This window comes from Hemiscyllium ocellatum, chromosome 4, assembly GCF_020745735.1.
Source record: "Hemiscyllium ocellatum isolate sHemOce1 chromosome 4, sHemOce1.pat.X.cur, whole genome shotgun sequence".
NCBI lineage: Eukaryota > Metazoa > Chordata > Chondrichthyes > Orectolobiformes > Hemiscylliidae > Hemiscyllium > Hemiscyllium ocellatum.
This window is the reverse complement of record NC_083404.1, coordinates 81389778-81406640: the sequence shown is the minus strand read 5'-3', so window position 1 is coordinate 81406640 and position 16863 is coordinate 81389778. Positions and strand designations below refer to the sequence as shown.

Genomic DNA, 16863 nt, shown 5'->3' with positions numbered 1-16863 from the left:
CCCACTTCCCCAGCTGATCAAATCCTGCTGCAACTTCTGATAATATTCCTCACTGTCCATGATACTGCCTATTTTGGTGTCATCTGCAAACTTACTAATCATGCCTTGTACATCTCATCCAAATCATAAATATAGATAACAAACAGTCATGGGCCCAGCACTGACTCCTGAGGCACTCCAGTAGTTACAGGTCTCCAGTCCGATGAGCAGTTTTCCACTATTACCCTCTGCTTCCTATCGTCAAGCCAATTGTGTATCCAATTTGCCAACTGCCCATGGATTCCATGCGATCTAACTTCCAGAAAAGCCTACCATGCGGAACCTTACCAATGGCCTTACTGAAATCCATACTGACTACATCTACCATCCAGCCCTCTTCAACCTTCCTGCTCACTCCATCAATGAACTCTAACAAATTTGTGAGACGTGATCTCCCACCCGCAAAGCTATGCTGACTATTCCTAACCAAACCCTATCTTTCCAAATGCATGTATATCTTATCTCTCATCATCTTCTCAAGTAACTTACCTACCACAGATGTTAAGCTTATTGGCCTATAGTTCCAAGGCTTTTCTTTGCAGCTCTTCTTGAATAAAGGCACAACATTCTTTACCTTCCAGTCTCCAGGAGCTTCACCTGTGGCTAATGGTGTTGCAAATTTCTTCCCAAGCCTCTTGGATGTATCTGGTTAGGACCAGAAGATTTCATTGAGGACCTTGCCCATCTCCTACAGTTTGATGCATACATGTCCTTTAGTGGTCCTATTCTCTCTCTAGTTATTCTTTTTCCTCTAATTTACTTAAGGAACCTCTTTGGATTCACCCTAATCTTCTCAGCCAAGACTATCCTGGACCTCCTTTTCGCCGTCCTGATATTCTTCTTCAGTAAATGCCTGTATCCCTTGTATACTTCCAGGGATTCCCTTGATCCCAGCTGCCAGTATCTTAGCCACCCCTCCTTTTTTCTGGTCAAAGCTTCAATATCTCTTGTCATCCGGAGTTCCCTATTCCTGTCAACCTTACCCTTCACCCTCGCAAGAACATATAAAACTTGAAGTCTAGCTATCTCACTTTTAAAGGCCTCCCACTTGCCGGAGGTCCCTTTGCCTACAAACTAACTACTCTAATCAACTCCTGCAAACTCCTGTCTAATTCCATCAAAATTTGCCATGCCTCAATTTAGAACTTATACCTGTGGACTAGTTTTGTCCCTCTCCATAACTATTTTAAAACTAATAGAATTTTGGTCAGTGGTCCCAAAGTGCTCCCCCACTGTCACCTCAGTCAGCTGTCCTGCCCTATTTCCCAAGAGTAGGTCGAGTTTTGCCCCATCTCAGGTAGGGCCCTTTTTATACTGCTTGAGGAAACTTTCCTGAATACACTTAACAAATTCCTCCCCATTTAAACCCTTAATGCTCTTTCCTAACCCAGTCCATGTTAGGAAAATTAAAATCCCCTACTATGACAACCCTATTGCTCCTGTAAGCCTCCCCAGCTTCCCTGCATATTTGTTCCTCTAATTACCATTGACTATAGTACAACCCTAATAACGCCATCATCCCCTCCTTATCTCTTAACTCCACCCACATAGCCTCACAGGATGATCCTTCAGTTATTTCATCTCTGATTACTGCTGGGATACTCACCTTCGTCAAAAATGCAACTCCCCTTCCCATCTTTCCACAACCTCTGTCCAGCCTAAAGCATTTGTACTCTGGCAAATTAAGCTGCAAGTCCTTCCCTCCCTTAGTCACGTTTCTGTAATGGTTATAATATCCCAGTCCCATGTACCTATCCACACCCTCAGTTCATCAGCCTTACCTGTTAGCCCTCATGCATTGAAATAAATGCAATTTAATCGAACAGGCATTCCTCACTCCCTGTCATGTTCCAGCCTAATCTGTCTGTTCAACCTACTATTTCTGATTACTGTATCTCCTTCCAGTTTCGCATTTGCTTCCCTGCTGTTGAGGACCGCACCATTCCCCACCCACCCCCTATCCCACTACCCCCTCAAACCCACACCCACCCCCACCCCACCCCCACCACTGATCTAGTTTAAACTGTCCTGTTTTCAGGACTTATACAAGAAGACCCAATGCCCAAAATGTCAAAAGATGAATATATGTAAATAACAGAAGAAGACGAAGAATCAAAATTTTCAAGGTACCAATAACATGTAGAAGCAAGCAGTGAAGCTTTTTCACTGTGTTGGAGAAATGTCCAGGTTTCAGGAGATATGACTTGTGGAGATGAGTTCAACAAAGCACAATGGAACTGTAAGATATTCCCACTGTGATCATAAACAAGGAGGTAAGGTGAGCTATTGCAGACTATTTTGATACAGATTGCAGTGAAACTGACTGCAGGTAGTGGTACGGGAGTAAAACATTTTGGATTTCACAAATGTTAGGGAGTGCAACAACGGATAATCCATGTAATCATTGCCACAAATAAAGCATTTGACAACTTTAATTGGGTCAGTTGTGCTTTAGACAAAGTGGCAACTGGCCATTAAAGGAAGCTACAGTGATGTAAGTTCAGAAGACAGGCAAGAAGAGCTCTGTGGACAATCAAGAATGCAGGATGTCTGGTTCACAAATGTTCTTTAGGGAAAGAAAAGGCCATCCTTACCTGGTATGGACTACATGTGGCTCCAGACCCACAGCAATGTAGTTGGTACTTAACTTCCCTCTGTGATGAGCAATAAGTACTGGCCTAGCCAGTGATGCCCTCATCCCATAAATGAATAAGTATAAAATAGCACCCAGGTTCAGATGCTTTTATGAAACTTACTCATTTATTTTTTTTTAACTTGTTTAGTGCACTTGGTAGATGTTTGGAATATTATAGAGGCATTCAGAGAAAATGGACTAAATACAATGGATCCAAATGCTGATCTCAGTGTTGCTCGCTTGGAAGCTATCATCTCCACAATACTTTACCAGCTGAACAAACGCTTGCCAACTACCCATCAAATAAATGTTGAACAGTCTATTAGTTTATTGCTGAACTTTCTGCTTGCTGCCTATGATGGGTAAGTTATATAGCAGTTTCTCACTGCATATTCATTTAATTTTCAAACTTTTATTGGAGCTTCTAAACTTGATTTGAATTGTCACAGGAAAGTAAGGATCTGAACCTAACTTGTTTCTTCAACTTGTTCTAGTCTGCTGCTGTTTATTTGTGCCATTCAAAGTGAATGAAATTGAATACAACAAAATAAAAACAGAAAATAATGGGAATACTCAACAGGTCAGTTTGCATCTGTGAAGAGAGAATCAGTTAACTGGCAGATGACCTTTCATCAAAACTGGGAAAATTTATAATGTAATTGGGTTTAAGCAAGTGGAAAGAAGAAGGATGATAAAAAGGGAGTGAAAAAGGCAAAACTGGAAAGAGTAAATGACAAAAGAGTTGGTTGTGTTGAGCCAGAGTGAGTGGGAATGGGTACGTTTTCCAAAAAAATAATGACGTATGTAGAATTGGTGTGAATAGCAGAAAAATGAATAGTTGTTGTCCAAGAACAAGAACGAAATGGGGAGAAAAGCAGCATTGCAAAGAAAATAAAACTGAGGGCAGGATCTTCTAATTCCAGAAGAGGTGAAGGTAATGTTATCCAGATGACATTGGGCGGCACGGTGGCACAGTGGTTAGCACTGCTGCCTCACAGCACCTGAGACCCGGGTTCAATTCCCGACTCAGGTGACTGACTGTGTGGAGTTTGCACGTTCTCCCCGTGTCTGCGTGGGTTTCCTCCGGGTGCTCCGGTTTCCTCCCACAGTCCAAAGATGTGCGGGTCAGGTGAATTGGCCAAGCTAAATTGCCCATAGTGTTAGGTAAGGGGTAAATGTAGGGGTATGGGTGGGTTGCGCTTCGGCGGGTCGGTGTGGACTTGTTGGGCCGAAGGGCCTGTTTCCACACTGTAAGTCTAATCTAAAACTAAATTGGGCGAGAGGCAAAAATGTTAAATTCTCAAATTCTTCCAATTCTCTGACCTTAAAAAGTGGGTTCACCTTCAGGTTGCAGAGTCCAGGAAGCCTATCTGCATTCATTTCCATTTCATTAAAAAGTCAACTTACTAGAATTAATTATTAACTCCCAATTAACTTCTACCCCTTTTAGATACCTGACTATATTTGGGCATGTACCTGGTGATCTTCACTTTTGCCTGAACTTTGGGGTATGCACTGGCTGCTTTGTCCTTATATGATATGCCTGTAAATTATAAAAAACTAAAAGAATCATGGATGCTGGAAATCAGAAACAAAAATTGCTGGAAAAAACTCAGCAGGTTTCAGACCATCTGTGGAGAGAAATCAACGTTAACTTTTTGGGTCCAGTAACCCTTCCTCAGAATGTGTTTAAATGGTGGCTGCATTGAGTTGTGGGATAAGGTCACCATGTTCAGTCCACGTTTATCAGGGGAAGCAGCGTGCCAGTCTGTGCAGAGTAAAGTGTAAGTGGTTAAGCGTGGGACAGTCAAGAAAGGGTACGGTATTGTCCACCCAGGGATTGGGTACTCTCTGTCCAGTAGTGGAGGAGTTAACTTTGAGAAACTTCTGTCTCATCCTGGGGCTTTTGGGATGATGGCTGGAAAAGGAGAGTCACAGGGAATTGGGTGACTAGGGCGTAGTTCTTACTACAGGAAGCTTGTGGCTGGAGCTGTGACTTGTGGTAGAGGTTGACGGTGGGTATGTTGACAGTCATGACTGAAGTTTGGATATGGGAGCATAGAAATTAAAATATAACAGACGGGGAATGGTCTCATGGTGGATCATAGAAAATGATGGTTCAGGTAACCTTAAAAATAGAAAAATCAAGAGAGGTGAAGAGAGCTGCCAAAACCTGGATGATTAGGGTCTTGGCATAAAACCAGAAGTTAACATAAATATGAATGGGATTGACAGAAACTGGTGAAGGCTCCAGATTGACACAACACTGGGATTCTCATGCAATTTGGAGGTAAAGAATGGGGAGTGGCAATAAAAGGATTAGGCATATTTGTTTTAACACCAAATATGAATGGCTCCATTCTTGAAATTGGTGTCCCAATTTTTCACAGCTTACAGAGACGTTACATCCAACATGCAATATCAACAATGAGTATTACCCAGAATCCGATCTAAAGGTGTCTGTGCAATTATCTCCAGTCATATAGAGACAATGCAGATAGCATTTTACACAATATTTTTCAAATATATTGTTTCCAGGAGCCACTGGGATCATCTGAAATTTCTCAGTCAGCTTCTGACTCATATATAAAAGAAGTGAATGATGCTGCATTCACAGTAGTGCATGAATTTGAGAGGTTTCTCTTTGATGCAGGGAGTCAGACAGCCAACACAGTCAGGTTTGCTACTATTAGGAGATTTTCGATAGGAGCAAGCTTCTATTAAATGCACCCACGTTGCTCTCAGAATGCCTTAGCAACAGGGAGCTCTGTTTGTTCATTGGAAAGGGTTCTATTCTCTTAATGTCTAGATACAGAGATACCAAAACAGCCAACGATCACAATATCCATGGAACTTCCTCAGCTGTTTTCGCCTAGAGCATTCACAGATTAAAGAATTATTTAAATCACCCTCACCAATACAGGGGTGGCTGCTGGGAGACAAGGGCTATCTTATGGACCTCTCTGAGAAAACTGACTAAGAATTCTCAAAACATGCAGAGGAGAGCTGCAGTAACACACATTTCACCAAAACGGCCATAGCTGACATGGGCCAGGAGCTTACTCAGTGATGGGATAAAGCTTAGAGAATGGCTTGATGAGAGCTATAAAAGCCTTCATGCAAACTGATTCCAGGTTCATTGAGCAACTGATGCATCTTTGATTCAGTGTTTGGCTTTATTTGAAAGCAACTGGCTGGAGGCTGCACCTTCCTCTTAAGAACACAGATCATTCAATGAAAGCCATTTCATTTTGCATTGTTTCAAATAATGATTTGCTTTATTTTCAATGTGTTGATACTGAGATCACTTAAGACCATAAGACATAAGACCATAAGACATAGGAGTGGAAGTAAGGCCATTCGGCCCATCGAGTCCACTACGCCATTCAATCATGGCTGATGGGCGTTTCAACTCCGCTTACCAGCATTCTCCCTGTAGCCCTTTATTCCTTGTGACTTAGAATGATCAAACTGTGTGGTCAAATCTAACCTTTTGTACAAATTGCAACTATACCTGCACAAAACTGTATTCTTCTCTAACCACAGACATTTGAAGGGAAACATGATTATGGGCATTGCCTCCAGCAAAGAGGAGCCAACTTTGGAACATGCTTCCCAGTTTTCAAATCTTGGCTGGCATGAGAATTACCTTATTCCTTTACAATTCCTAAGATTCCTTGACTGTATTGTAAGCATCATCAGCGATGGTACTTCCATTGCAATTGCATTATCTCCTCAGAGATAATGGAGTCCTTTATATCTCAGTGGTGCATTGCCTACCTCTTATTCTGACCATGACATAGATGTCTATGGAGTCCAAGCAGGTGAAATTAGTTTATTTCCTGCATTCCATACAGCCATCCCATATTTCTCCATGACTCAGATTTTCTCTGCAATAACTATTCTGTAATGATTCTATGCCCAACCTTCTCACTCTGACCTCTTTTTCACAAGATTACTATCCCTGACATAAGTCCCCTGATCTTTAACTGCAGTCACTGAATGTGAGGTTGTGCTTTCTTGGATTGTAAGAACAATATTTGGTACATACTTGGTTAATGATGTGAGACAGTGAAACATGTGCCAATGGGAGACCAGTGCCACATTCTTCTGGTAGCAGGTGCTGAACTCATAGATTCATAGAATTAATAGAATCCCTACAGTGTGGAAACAGGCCATTTTGGCCCAACAAGTTCACACTGACCTTCAAAGAGTAAACCACCCAGACCCATTCCCATTACTCTATTACTGTACAATTACCCCTGAATAATGCACCTAACCCACACATCCTTGTTCATTATGTCCAATTCACCTAGTTTGCACATCTTTGGATTGTGGGAGGAACCCAAGCAGACATGGGTAAAATGTGCAAATTCCACACCCACAGTTGCCCAAGGCTGGAATCGAACCCAGATGCCTGGTGCTGTGAGGCAGCAGCGGCATCCACTGAGCCACCATGCTGCCTTTAAAGGTTCACAGGGAGCTTTAGAACTCTCAATCTCCTCTGTCCCAGCAGTCTCACCTCTCTGACCCAGAGCTCCTACTCTCTGAGCCATTCGTGCTGACTTAGCATTTATGCCTCAGATAACAATATCAGCACTTAGTGGGATGTTTGAATTAAATTGAATTAGCTTTATGGTCACATATACTCAAATGGTTACAGTGAAAAGTTGATAAGTTGCCACTTACAGCGCCATCTTGGGTACAAAGATACCTCGGTGCAATCCTTAGTTACAGAATAGGGAAATGAAGAAAAAAGCAACATTACAGCTATAAACCGTATAACCATAGGTCCCAAACATGAGAAGTTTAAAAAAACAAACATCAAAGTGCTCTCCGCAGCACAACGGCAAAGGGCGCCTCCTTGTGGTCTGACTGCTGGCTGCTGCAACTCTTTGCACTGGACTGCTGGTCACTAGTGTCTCAACTTTGGAGGTTGGGGCCGGCTGTCCGAGGCCAAGAGATGGAAGGGAAAGAGGAACAAAGGAAAAAAAAATATAGGACGGAGCAGACGAATTCTGGCTGCAGCGTCCTACTTTACCTTAATGGAAGTACCAGTTTGGGTGATGAGACTGCAGCAGGCATTACAACAGTATAAATTAATGTATGTTCTTAGAAGTATTGTTTAAATACATTTAATGAGGGTACCTGCACATCTATGTTCCCTAAAAATGACATCTTCTTTCTTAGAACCCAGACATAATGGTAGGCTATGCCAACATTCACAGCTGAGGTAGAGGCAGCAAGAGACTGTTTCACCCTGGTGACAGATGACTTTAGTGGATGTTGTCATCTTGTCGCTTTAGGCCAAAGGACCTTAGCCTACTTAGAGTCTCCTGTGCGATTGCATCTTTCTTAGTATGACCTGATGTGGGTAGTAGTGTCCCCTCTCCCAAGGACCCTGAGAGTTGGGAGTCCTCTGGATTGTCCTGAGATAAAGCTTACAAATTGCATGTTATCTTTCCATCTCACCTTAGGATGCTTTTGGCACCACCCTCCCCACCCCCTGGTGATGAAGTGACACCTTGAGTGAGGATTGAGGTGTCATGTCCTCCTCTTGCTTGGCAATTGGTGATGTGCACCCATGACTGATGATTGTGATTTCAAGTGCATATCCAGCAGCCACAATGTGCTCTGCTGGACCTGGACCTTTAAAGTGGCTCCCACTTTTCCAAGGAGGCAGCCAAGTGTGACAAGAATTAACTGACTTGGACAGCCTTCTCCATCCTTTGTTTTTGCCTACTGATGTAGTCTGGCATCATTGCCAACTGTTCCCCTCACTGTTGCTACATATGCAATGTATCATTTGGATGTGTACCTAATGTGGAGGGCACTTCACAGATACCTGGTCCTACAAGTGTCATAACTCGGGCAGTGATCCCTCTTCCAACTGTGGATCTGTGTCAGTGATATGCTCACCAGATGTGACTTTGAGCCTACAGAGCTTATTGCCCTGGTGTGGGTGAAGACCATACAAATGCCTTCTTTGAGGTTTTATAGACATCCTTCTCAGAAATGGTGCTGTTAATGCCAGGAGAGATTGTGATATCTTGTGCTTCATTGTCTTCTGGTGTTTGCTTGTACCAGTAGTGTAGAAGAGAAAGAATTAGTTGCTAAACATGAATAGTCCCTTGTGTAACTAAATGTCTGACATTGCTCACATATCTGAGAATAGCAGCAGTCTTCCTCACAGTCTTCCTCTGACCTTTATGATCCTCCGGGGTCTACATTAGAGTGGCACTGGAAAGGCACAGCTGTTCAGGCTGCATCCGAGGAGCAGTAAAATCGACATTTTGGACAAAAGCCCTTCATCAGGAATACAGGCTCCTCTCTGCCTGTATTCCTGATGAAGGGCTTTTGCCCGAAACATCGATTTTACTGCTCTTCGGATGCTGCCTGAACCACTGTGCTTTTCCAGCACCACTCTAATGTAGACTCTGGTTTCCAGCATCTGCAGTCATTGTTTTTACCTTTCTGATCCTCCATCTGTGCAGGCAGGTCTTTTTTCTACCAGCGCTGTAGCCCACACCTTGGAAAAGGTGAGGATTCAAAAGTCCGTCACCCTCCAGCAGCCTGGGTCTGCTCCTTCATGACAATGATTTTGATCAGAATGGATGCATGACCTCTTCACAAGCGTGCATAACCTTGCGGGGTCCTGAGCCAGTAAGTGATTAACTGTAGCATGAAGGTATAATGGGAAGACTGTCAGTTAGTTAGTGCATACATTCATATATTTCAAAAGATCACAAGAGATTATCCTGTCTGATGTCCATCCATCATCATTTGTATGTTAGATTGATAGGTGCCTGTATGAATGTCACTTTACAGTGAGTAGATGGTGCCACTTATCCTTGCAGACTGCAAGAGTTCATTTATCCTCTGCCTGCGCTGAGGGTAACCATGCTTGCAGTGAATGAAGACTCATCTGGATAGCCTTTATAGGTGTGGTATTCAGATCTTTGGTCAAGTTGCTAAATGCCTCACATACATGAGTAATGAGCTGAAAATGATGTAATTGTATGTGAAACCATGTCCTTGTCCTGATTGAAAGTGGCACTGCATCATACTTATACTGCCCACAGTTGGAACAGCAATTGTGATGTTAAGTTATTGAACTCTATTTGGAGTCTGGAAGGCTGTAAACTACTTAATTCAATTAGCAGGTACAGTTACTTAAGCTTAAGTTAAGCTTCATTAGTTCTTTGCAGGTGATTGAGGGCAGAGAAAATGCCATGTTCGCAAGGTGGAGGATTAAAATGACACGTGGCTAGAAGTTTAGAGTCCTCTTTGAAGACAATCCATCATCATTTTCTCAGGAGCAGTCGGGATGGATAATGAATGTTTGTCCAGCCAGCAATGCCCACCTTCTGTGAATGAGTACATAAAAGAAAATATGTCAGAATCAGTGGTAGAGAAGATTGCTTCAACAGAAGAGGTGAAGTTAAAATAGGGAATTGAGTGTATGTAAGGTAGCTGTGGAAAGAAGTGGAGATGAAAGAAGATTAAAAATCACACAACACCTTATACTCCACAACTACCTGATGAAGGAGCGGCGCTCCAAAAGCTAGTGCTTCCAAATAAACCTGTTGGACTATAACCTGGTGTTGTGTGATTTTTAACTTTGTACACCCAATCCAACACCGGCACCTCCAAAATATGGCAGCAAGCTTTTGTGGAGAAAGATGGTGGTGTCATGGTAATGTTGCTGGTCTTAGTAACCTAGAGGGTCAGGCTAATGCTCTGTGAACATGAGTTGGAATCATACATTTGCAGCTGGTAGAATTTTAATTCAAATAATGAAATCTTGAATTGAAAGCAATTCTCAGTAATTGTCCTTGAAACTATCATCAATTGTAGATACCCACTTGATTCAATCATGGAAAAGAAATCTGCCTTCTTCTTAGTCTGACCTTCATGATAGATCAGGTCCACAAAAATGTAGTTAATCCTTAATTTCTGTCTAAAATGGCCCTAGTAAGGTACTGAATTTGATGGCTGTTTGGTTTGGGCAACAAATGCTGGTCTTGTCAGTGATCTCCACATATTGTAAAAAAGCAAAGTAAATATGAAGCAGGAAATAGAAACCAATGAAGGTGAACAAGAAAGAGACAAACAGAAGTCTGATTTGGAACTACTAGAACATCAGAACATCTTCAAGATGATATTCCTGGAAAAGAAATGGCAGTCAGTTAAACTCTCTCCACAGATGCTGGTTGACTTTCTGAGTATTTCCAGAATTGTCCATTTTAATACCGACTCTGTTTGAGATCCGAAGAATTTTGCATTTGTGTAAGATTTTGTTGCATGTATTTATAATTCTCGGCATTATTCTCAGAGAAGAAAACTTGTCCACTGGCTGTACTCCCAGAGTTCGTGTAACTTAGTGTCAAGTGGCTTGGAATAACTGTACCAAAAGTACTGGACAATTTCTTTTGTATGATCATTGAATAGTTTTTGTCAGTAAGTGAAATAAATTCACTCCAAAATGTGTTCCAGTTTTCTACTGAATTTGAGTGTTTTGTGGGAAGAGATATTTTTCACAGGACACATTTGTAATATAATAGAGAACCAGACTATAACACTTTCATTATATCACAGACTGAGATGCGGAAGCTAGCTTTGTGTAACATTTGAAACTGTATTTTTAAAAACAAAGTAGAATCAGAATGATCCCTAAAGGGAATCTTTGGAATGAAATGGAATGTGATTTATTTTAAAGGCTAAAATGTAACTCCTTTCTAAGTAAATGTACAAGTCCTAAAACAGAGTACATTTCCCTATGTACTATATATACTAGCTGTGCATATGGGTGAGGTGATTGTGATTTTGACTTTATACCCTCTTCCTTACTTCTCCTTGTCCCTCGATCCCCTCATCACCAGTTGTGAAAAGCGACCAATGATAATTGAACATCATTTACATTGTCTCAAATCTCATTTTAGTTATTAAAAGTGTGGTTTGAAGAAAGTAGAAGGTAACCTGTAATAGGTTGTCTGTGGGATTATATTTTAAGTATTTTAGAATGTTGCAGTATTATGGAATAAGATAATTGTGACATTTGTGCAAGGAATGTTGACTGTAAATAAGAATTTATACTTAAATACTGCCGACTTAGAGATCAAAACCTTATGGGAATTACTCAGCTTTTAGAAGTTTGAAATGCAATGGCAGGAAATAACTCATGCCGTGATTCCTTGCTGTATGAAGCTCAATTTCTACAGCTTTCCCAAGGCTTAGTACAAGATAGCTTTTGTTCATCAGAACTGGATGTTAGACAAGCGGTCCAATAATTTAGCAATAATGGAAGAGTTGAGAAAGGTGATTGTGAGGTAACACTGATTGTCATCAAGGAATATGTGAAAATTAATGTTGATTATTTCCAGATTATGTCACAGAGAGAGATCATGGAGGTGAGAATTGGTAAGGGTGGAAGGTAGATTTTTGGACATACCAGAAATTGTGGTGTGGGAGTGAGAAGTCGTTGTGATTAAGTCTCTGGTTATTACTAAATGGATAAGAGTGGAGGCAGAAGAGTGCAGTCTCTGATCTTTTCTTTGGTAGAATAGCAGTGACAGAAACCTGATTTGGGAGATTTAATATTGAATCTCAGGAAAGATATTCGTTAATCTGGGAGGCAATTGAATATTCAGTTGCTTTAGAAAAGAAAAGTAGGTTGGAGAATAAACAGTTTTCATGCAATGTGGGGTTGAAGATTGATTATTTGAGGAGAATAATTATGACAGCATCTGAAGAGAGCCAGCTATAATATCAGCTAAGTTGGGGACCAGGAAAGAATGTTGCATGGCCTGTTCAACCATTTGGTTTGAATGAATAGGAGAAAGGACTTTTGAACAAGACAAGATTAGCAAGCCATATAGGAGATAAGAAATTTTTGTTAGAGAAAATTGCAAACACAAGGTTAGGGCAGAGTCGAGTCTTAGAGGCAACTTAGCCCAATTGGATAGTAAAATGAAGGGACACAGTGATCAAAGACTCTTGACCTCGTCACAGCCTTGGTTCAAACATAGACAAAATAGCTGAATTCCAAAGGCAAGGTGAGAGTGATTCAAACTTGATGAAAAAGGCATCCATGTACAGCTTGCATTTTTGTCAGAGATGAGAGTGAATGAGAGAGGGGAGAGGGATGTCAGAGTAAGAGCTATCCAATCCTAAATAAAGAATTATTTTACATGCTCCACCAAGCAGAAAAAAAAGGGAGTTTGGAGCAATTAATTTGAATTTACCCAGGTTACTATTGGTCTTGGAACCGCTAGGAGCATATTGCTTACACTTTTTTACCTGATAAACTGAACAGGTTGCAAGGGCAGCTGTCCTGAGCTGTCAGAACCATTTTTACCATATGTCATCATGAGAGGCCAAATGTAATTATAATTTGGTGCCCTGCATGGCAAACAGATGTTAAGGTAGTTTGCTTCTCTTGATTTTCCTCTTGCGTTAGAAGGGAAATTGGATCTTCTTGACAAATACATACCACCATTGAGACCACCATGGCCTGGCCCTGGGTGACAGACTTCACTGTTTTCTTGCTGTTGGCTGACAGCTCCTAAACTGCATATTTGTCCACCAACTTCCTGCATAGAATTGGAATGTTAATATATAACAAGCAGATCCCCCATGCTGTTAGCAACTCTGAGTCAGAGAATGTTCTGTTTTATAACAATAGGGTGTATTGTCAGAGAAACTGATTGTGTTGACTGAATATCTAACCAATACATTTATCATACCAGCTGGATGTGAGTTTTAAGCTAATCAAGAATAGACATTAAGTGCACAGGTTTTATGCTTGGCTTTCAAAATGTGGGTCACTCATTAACAATATTCCCAGAGCAATAGGGACTATTGTGGAAATCAGGACTTGAATCACTGTTAAATCCTTGAAAACAATGTATTTTTAAAAAATTATATTTTGTGAACAAATGTTACAGTTTCATTGGTGATATTGTCCAAAATTTAATAATAAGCACTCACTACTTATCATCAGACGATAATTGAAAGAAATTCAACTGCATATCTCCTGGTTTGCTGCGGTGCCTTGAAGATTTTGCAGGGGTTGGTCTCATTGGTTTGAATAGTTAAAAAGATTGTAACCCCTAGTTAAAAATCTGTTTCTTACTTTTTTGTAGCTAACTCCATATTATTGGTAAGATCTTAATTTACACAGAGGGTTTAAAATATTAACACACTGGCAACAGTACTGAATTTGTGTTCCTCTAACAAAGCAGTTCCAATATTGTTACAACACTGGCATCTACCCGACAATGTATAAAATTGCACAAGTGTGTCCTGTACACAAAAAGCTGGACCAACCTGGCTAAATACCATCCCATCAGTCAATTCTTGATCATGAGAAAAGTGATGAAAGGTTGATCAAGCATCATCTGCTCAGCAATAACCTGCTCAGTGATGCCCAGGGCCACTCAACTGCTGATCTCTTCACAGTCTTGGTTCAAACATAGACAAAATAGCTGAATTCCAAAGGTGAGGTGAGAATGACAGCCCTTAACATCAAGGCTGTGTTCAATTGACTGTGACATCAAGGAGCCGTGGCAAAACTGGTATCAATAGTTATCAGAAGAAAACTCTCTGCTGGTTAGAGTCACATCCGGCACATAGGAAAATGATTGTGATTGTTTGAGGTCAGTAATCTAAGGTCCAGGATATCTCTGCAAGAGTTCCCCAGGGTAATGTCCTAGGCCCAACCATCTTCAGCTACTTCATCAATGACCTTGCCTCCATTATAACGTCAGAAATGGGGATGTGCAATTATCGAAAAACAATGTTCAGCACCATTCACTACTGCTCTGACACTGAAGCAGTCCATGTTCAAATGCAACAAGATCTGGATGATATCCAGGCTTGGGTTGACAAATGGCAACTAACATTTGCACCACACAATTGAAAGGCAATGACCATCTTCAATAATAGACAATCCAATCATCACCCCTTGACATTCAATGCTGTTCCTGTCACTGAATCCTCCACTACCATCGTCCTTGGAGTTACCATTGACCAGATACTCAACAGGGCTCACTACATAAACATAATGACAACAGTAACCGGTAAAAAACTGGAAATACTAAGAAAGTAACTCACCCCTGACTTCCCAAAGCATGTCCACCATCCACAAGGCACAAGTCAGGTCTGTGATCGAATACTCCCCACTTGCCTGGAGGGGTGCAGCTCCATCAACACTCAAGAAGCTTGACACAATCCAGAACAAAGCAACCTGCTTGATTGGTACCACATCCACAAACATCTACTTCCTCCACTAACGATGCTCAGTAGCAGCAGCGTGTACTATTTACAAGATGCACTGCAGAAATTCAAAGATGCTTAGACAGCTCCTTCGAACTTCATGACCACTTTCATCCAGAAGAATGGGGGCAGCAGATATGGGAACACCACCACCTTTAAGTTCCTCTCCAAGTCACTGCCCATCCTGACTTGGAAATATATTCCCGTTCCTTCACTGTTCTTCAAAATCCTGGAATTTCCTCCTTATCGGCATTGTGGGTCAACCTACAGCATATAGGCTGCAGCAGTTGAAAAAGGCAGCTCAACACCACCTTCTCCTGGACAACTATGAAAGGGCAAGCCAGCGATGCCACATCCCACACGTGAATAAAAACAACACTACCAGCAACTTTCCAAACAGAATTGTGGGTGTGAAATATGAATCTTCTATCTGATAAACGCTTTAGTATTAAAAATAACCTATTATCTTATATCAAAGTATTATGCATGAAATACTAATAAAAGACTTTCTATGCACTCAAGCAACAAGTAATCTTAACTTCACAACTTCAACAAAACCTAGATGTTTAAGGTCCTGGGGAAGGATTTTAATTGGATGGACCCCTCCTTAATGATGAAGAAGTTGAAGGTGGTTGGGCTGAGAACACTAGGACCCTTGTGGCACAATGATAGTGTTCCTACCTCTGGACTGGGAGGCCCAGGTTGATGCCCCACCTGCCTCAGAGATGAGAAATTACATCTCTGAACAGATTCATTAGAAAAATAAGCTAAATAATTTAAAATAAGTTCTTATGGTTGGGCTCTTGTGGCACAGTGATATCCCTGCCTTTGCACATATTCACTCTCTCTCTCTCTAACTCTAACTATCTCTCTATCTAACTCTTAACTCTGTGTCCCTCTATGTGTGCATGGTGTGCCCATGTCCAACCCTTTCAATTAGAAGTTGGTGTTTCCCCTCATCCTTGCTCGTCTGGCAAGACTTGAAGAGTGAGATCTTGTGGTTGGTGTAGTTGAAGCATCCTGGCTTTGATTTAAAAAGCAGCTGTTATGGATCCTGTGTCTCCCATTAACAGGGATGAGCTTGCTCTGATTATCCCCTGCTTGATTGAAATTTGAGGGGAGACTTTGGGACTTCTGGGTCACCCCATGTATTCTTTGTGCTGCTAAAATTGCTGTCTGAATGTAATACCTTTTCCTACTGTATTTATTGCTAAAAGCCTGATTTTGTGTAATACAGTATTTAAATTTGTTACATACAAATCTGAATATTTATTTAAAAATGAATCATTAGTCTTGCAGCTTATTTCAACAATCTTTTAGAAAGATCAATCCCACACAGCAGCCAACTTCCAGAGGACAAACATGAGCTCTGCTCTTGATTAGTCAAACATAAACATGAAATAGCATAAACACACTTAGATAGAAATTTACATGGAATAGATTTATGGAAACTGACTTGAGTTTAGTCATCTATTTAGATTATGAGCAGGCAACCTTTTGCACAAATAAAGAAAATTTCATAAGAAATCCATATGGCACCAAATATTTCCATTTAATGAAGATTTGTCCTATTTAAAATAATTAATAAAAAACAACTACATCATGCATTTATTTAATAAATATCTTCGTTCTTAAAGTGACTCATTGCATGTGAGGTTCTGTGGCTGGTGAATATTGATAATTGGGATGTTCTATTTAATCAACATTTTAATGACATCTTGATGACTATCATGTAATCACTAAAAAATTAAATAATAATTTGGAGTTAATTGTTAGAAAATTATTAATTAAATTACCTGCAATATTTTATTCTTTCAATTACTTTTACAAACAAGTTGCCAAAAAATTCTAACCCTCCATTGGCCATTGAGATGTACAGCATGGAAATAGACTCTTCGGTCCAACTCATCCAT

At 40.8% G+C, this 16863-nt stretch overlaps 1 protein-coding gene across 15 annotated transcripts in view; it reads left to right on the top strand.

The window, feature by feature from the left end:
* The window catches only part of dtna (dystrobrevin, alpha), a 201165-nt gene that overhangs the window by 64474 nt on the left and 119828 nt on the right, over positions 1 to 16863 (top strand). For all 15 annotated transcript variants that reach the window (XM_060823522.1, XM_060823546.1, XM_060823517.1 and 12 more), the window contains exon 4: positions 2823 to 3036. In XM_060823522.1, the coding sequence (XP_060679505.1) occupies positions 2823 to 3036 (214 nt within the window). The remainder of the gene's footprint in view (positions 1 to 2822; positions 3037 to 16863) is intronic.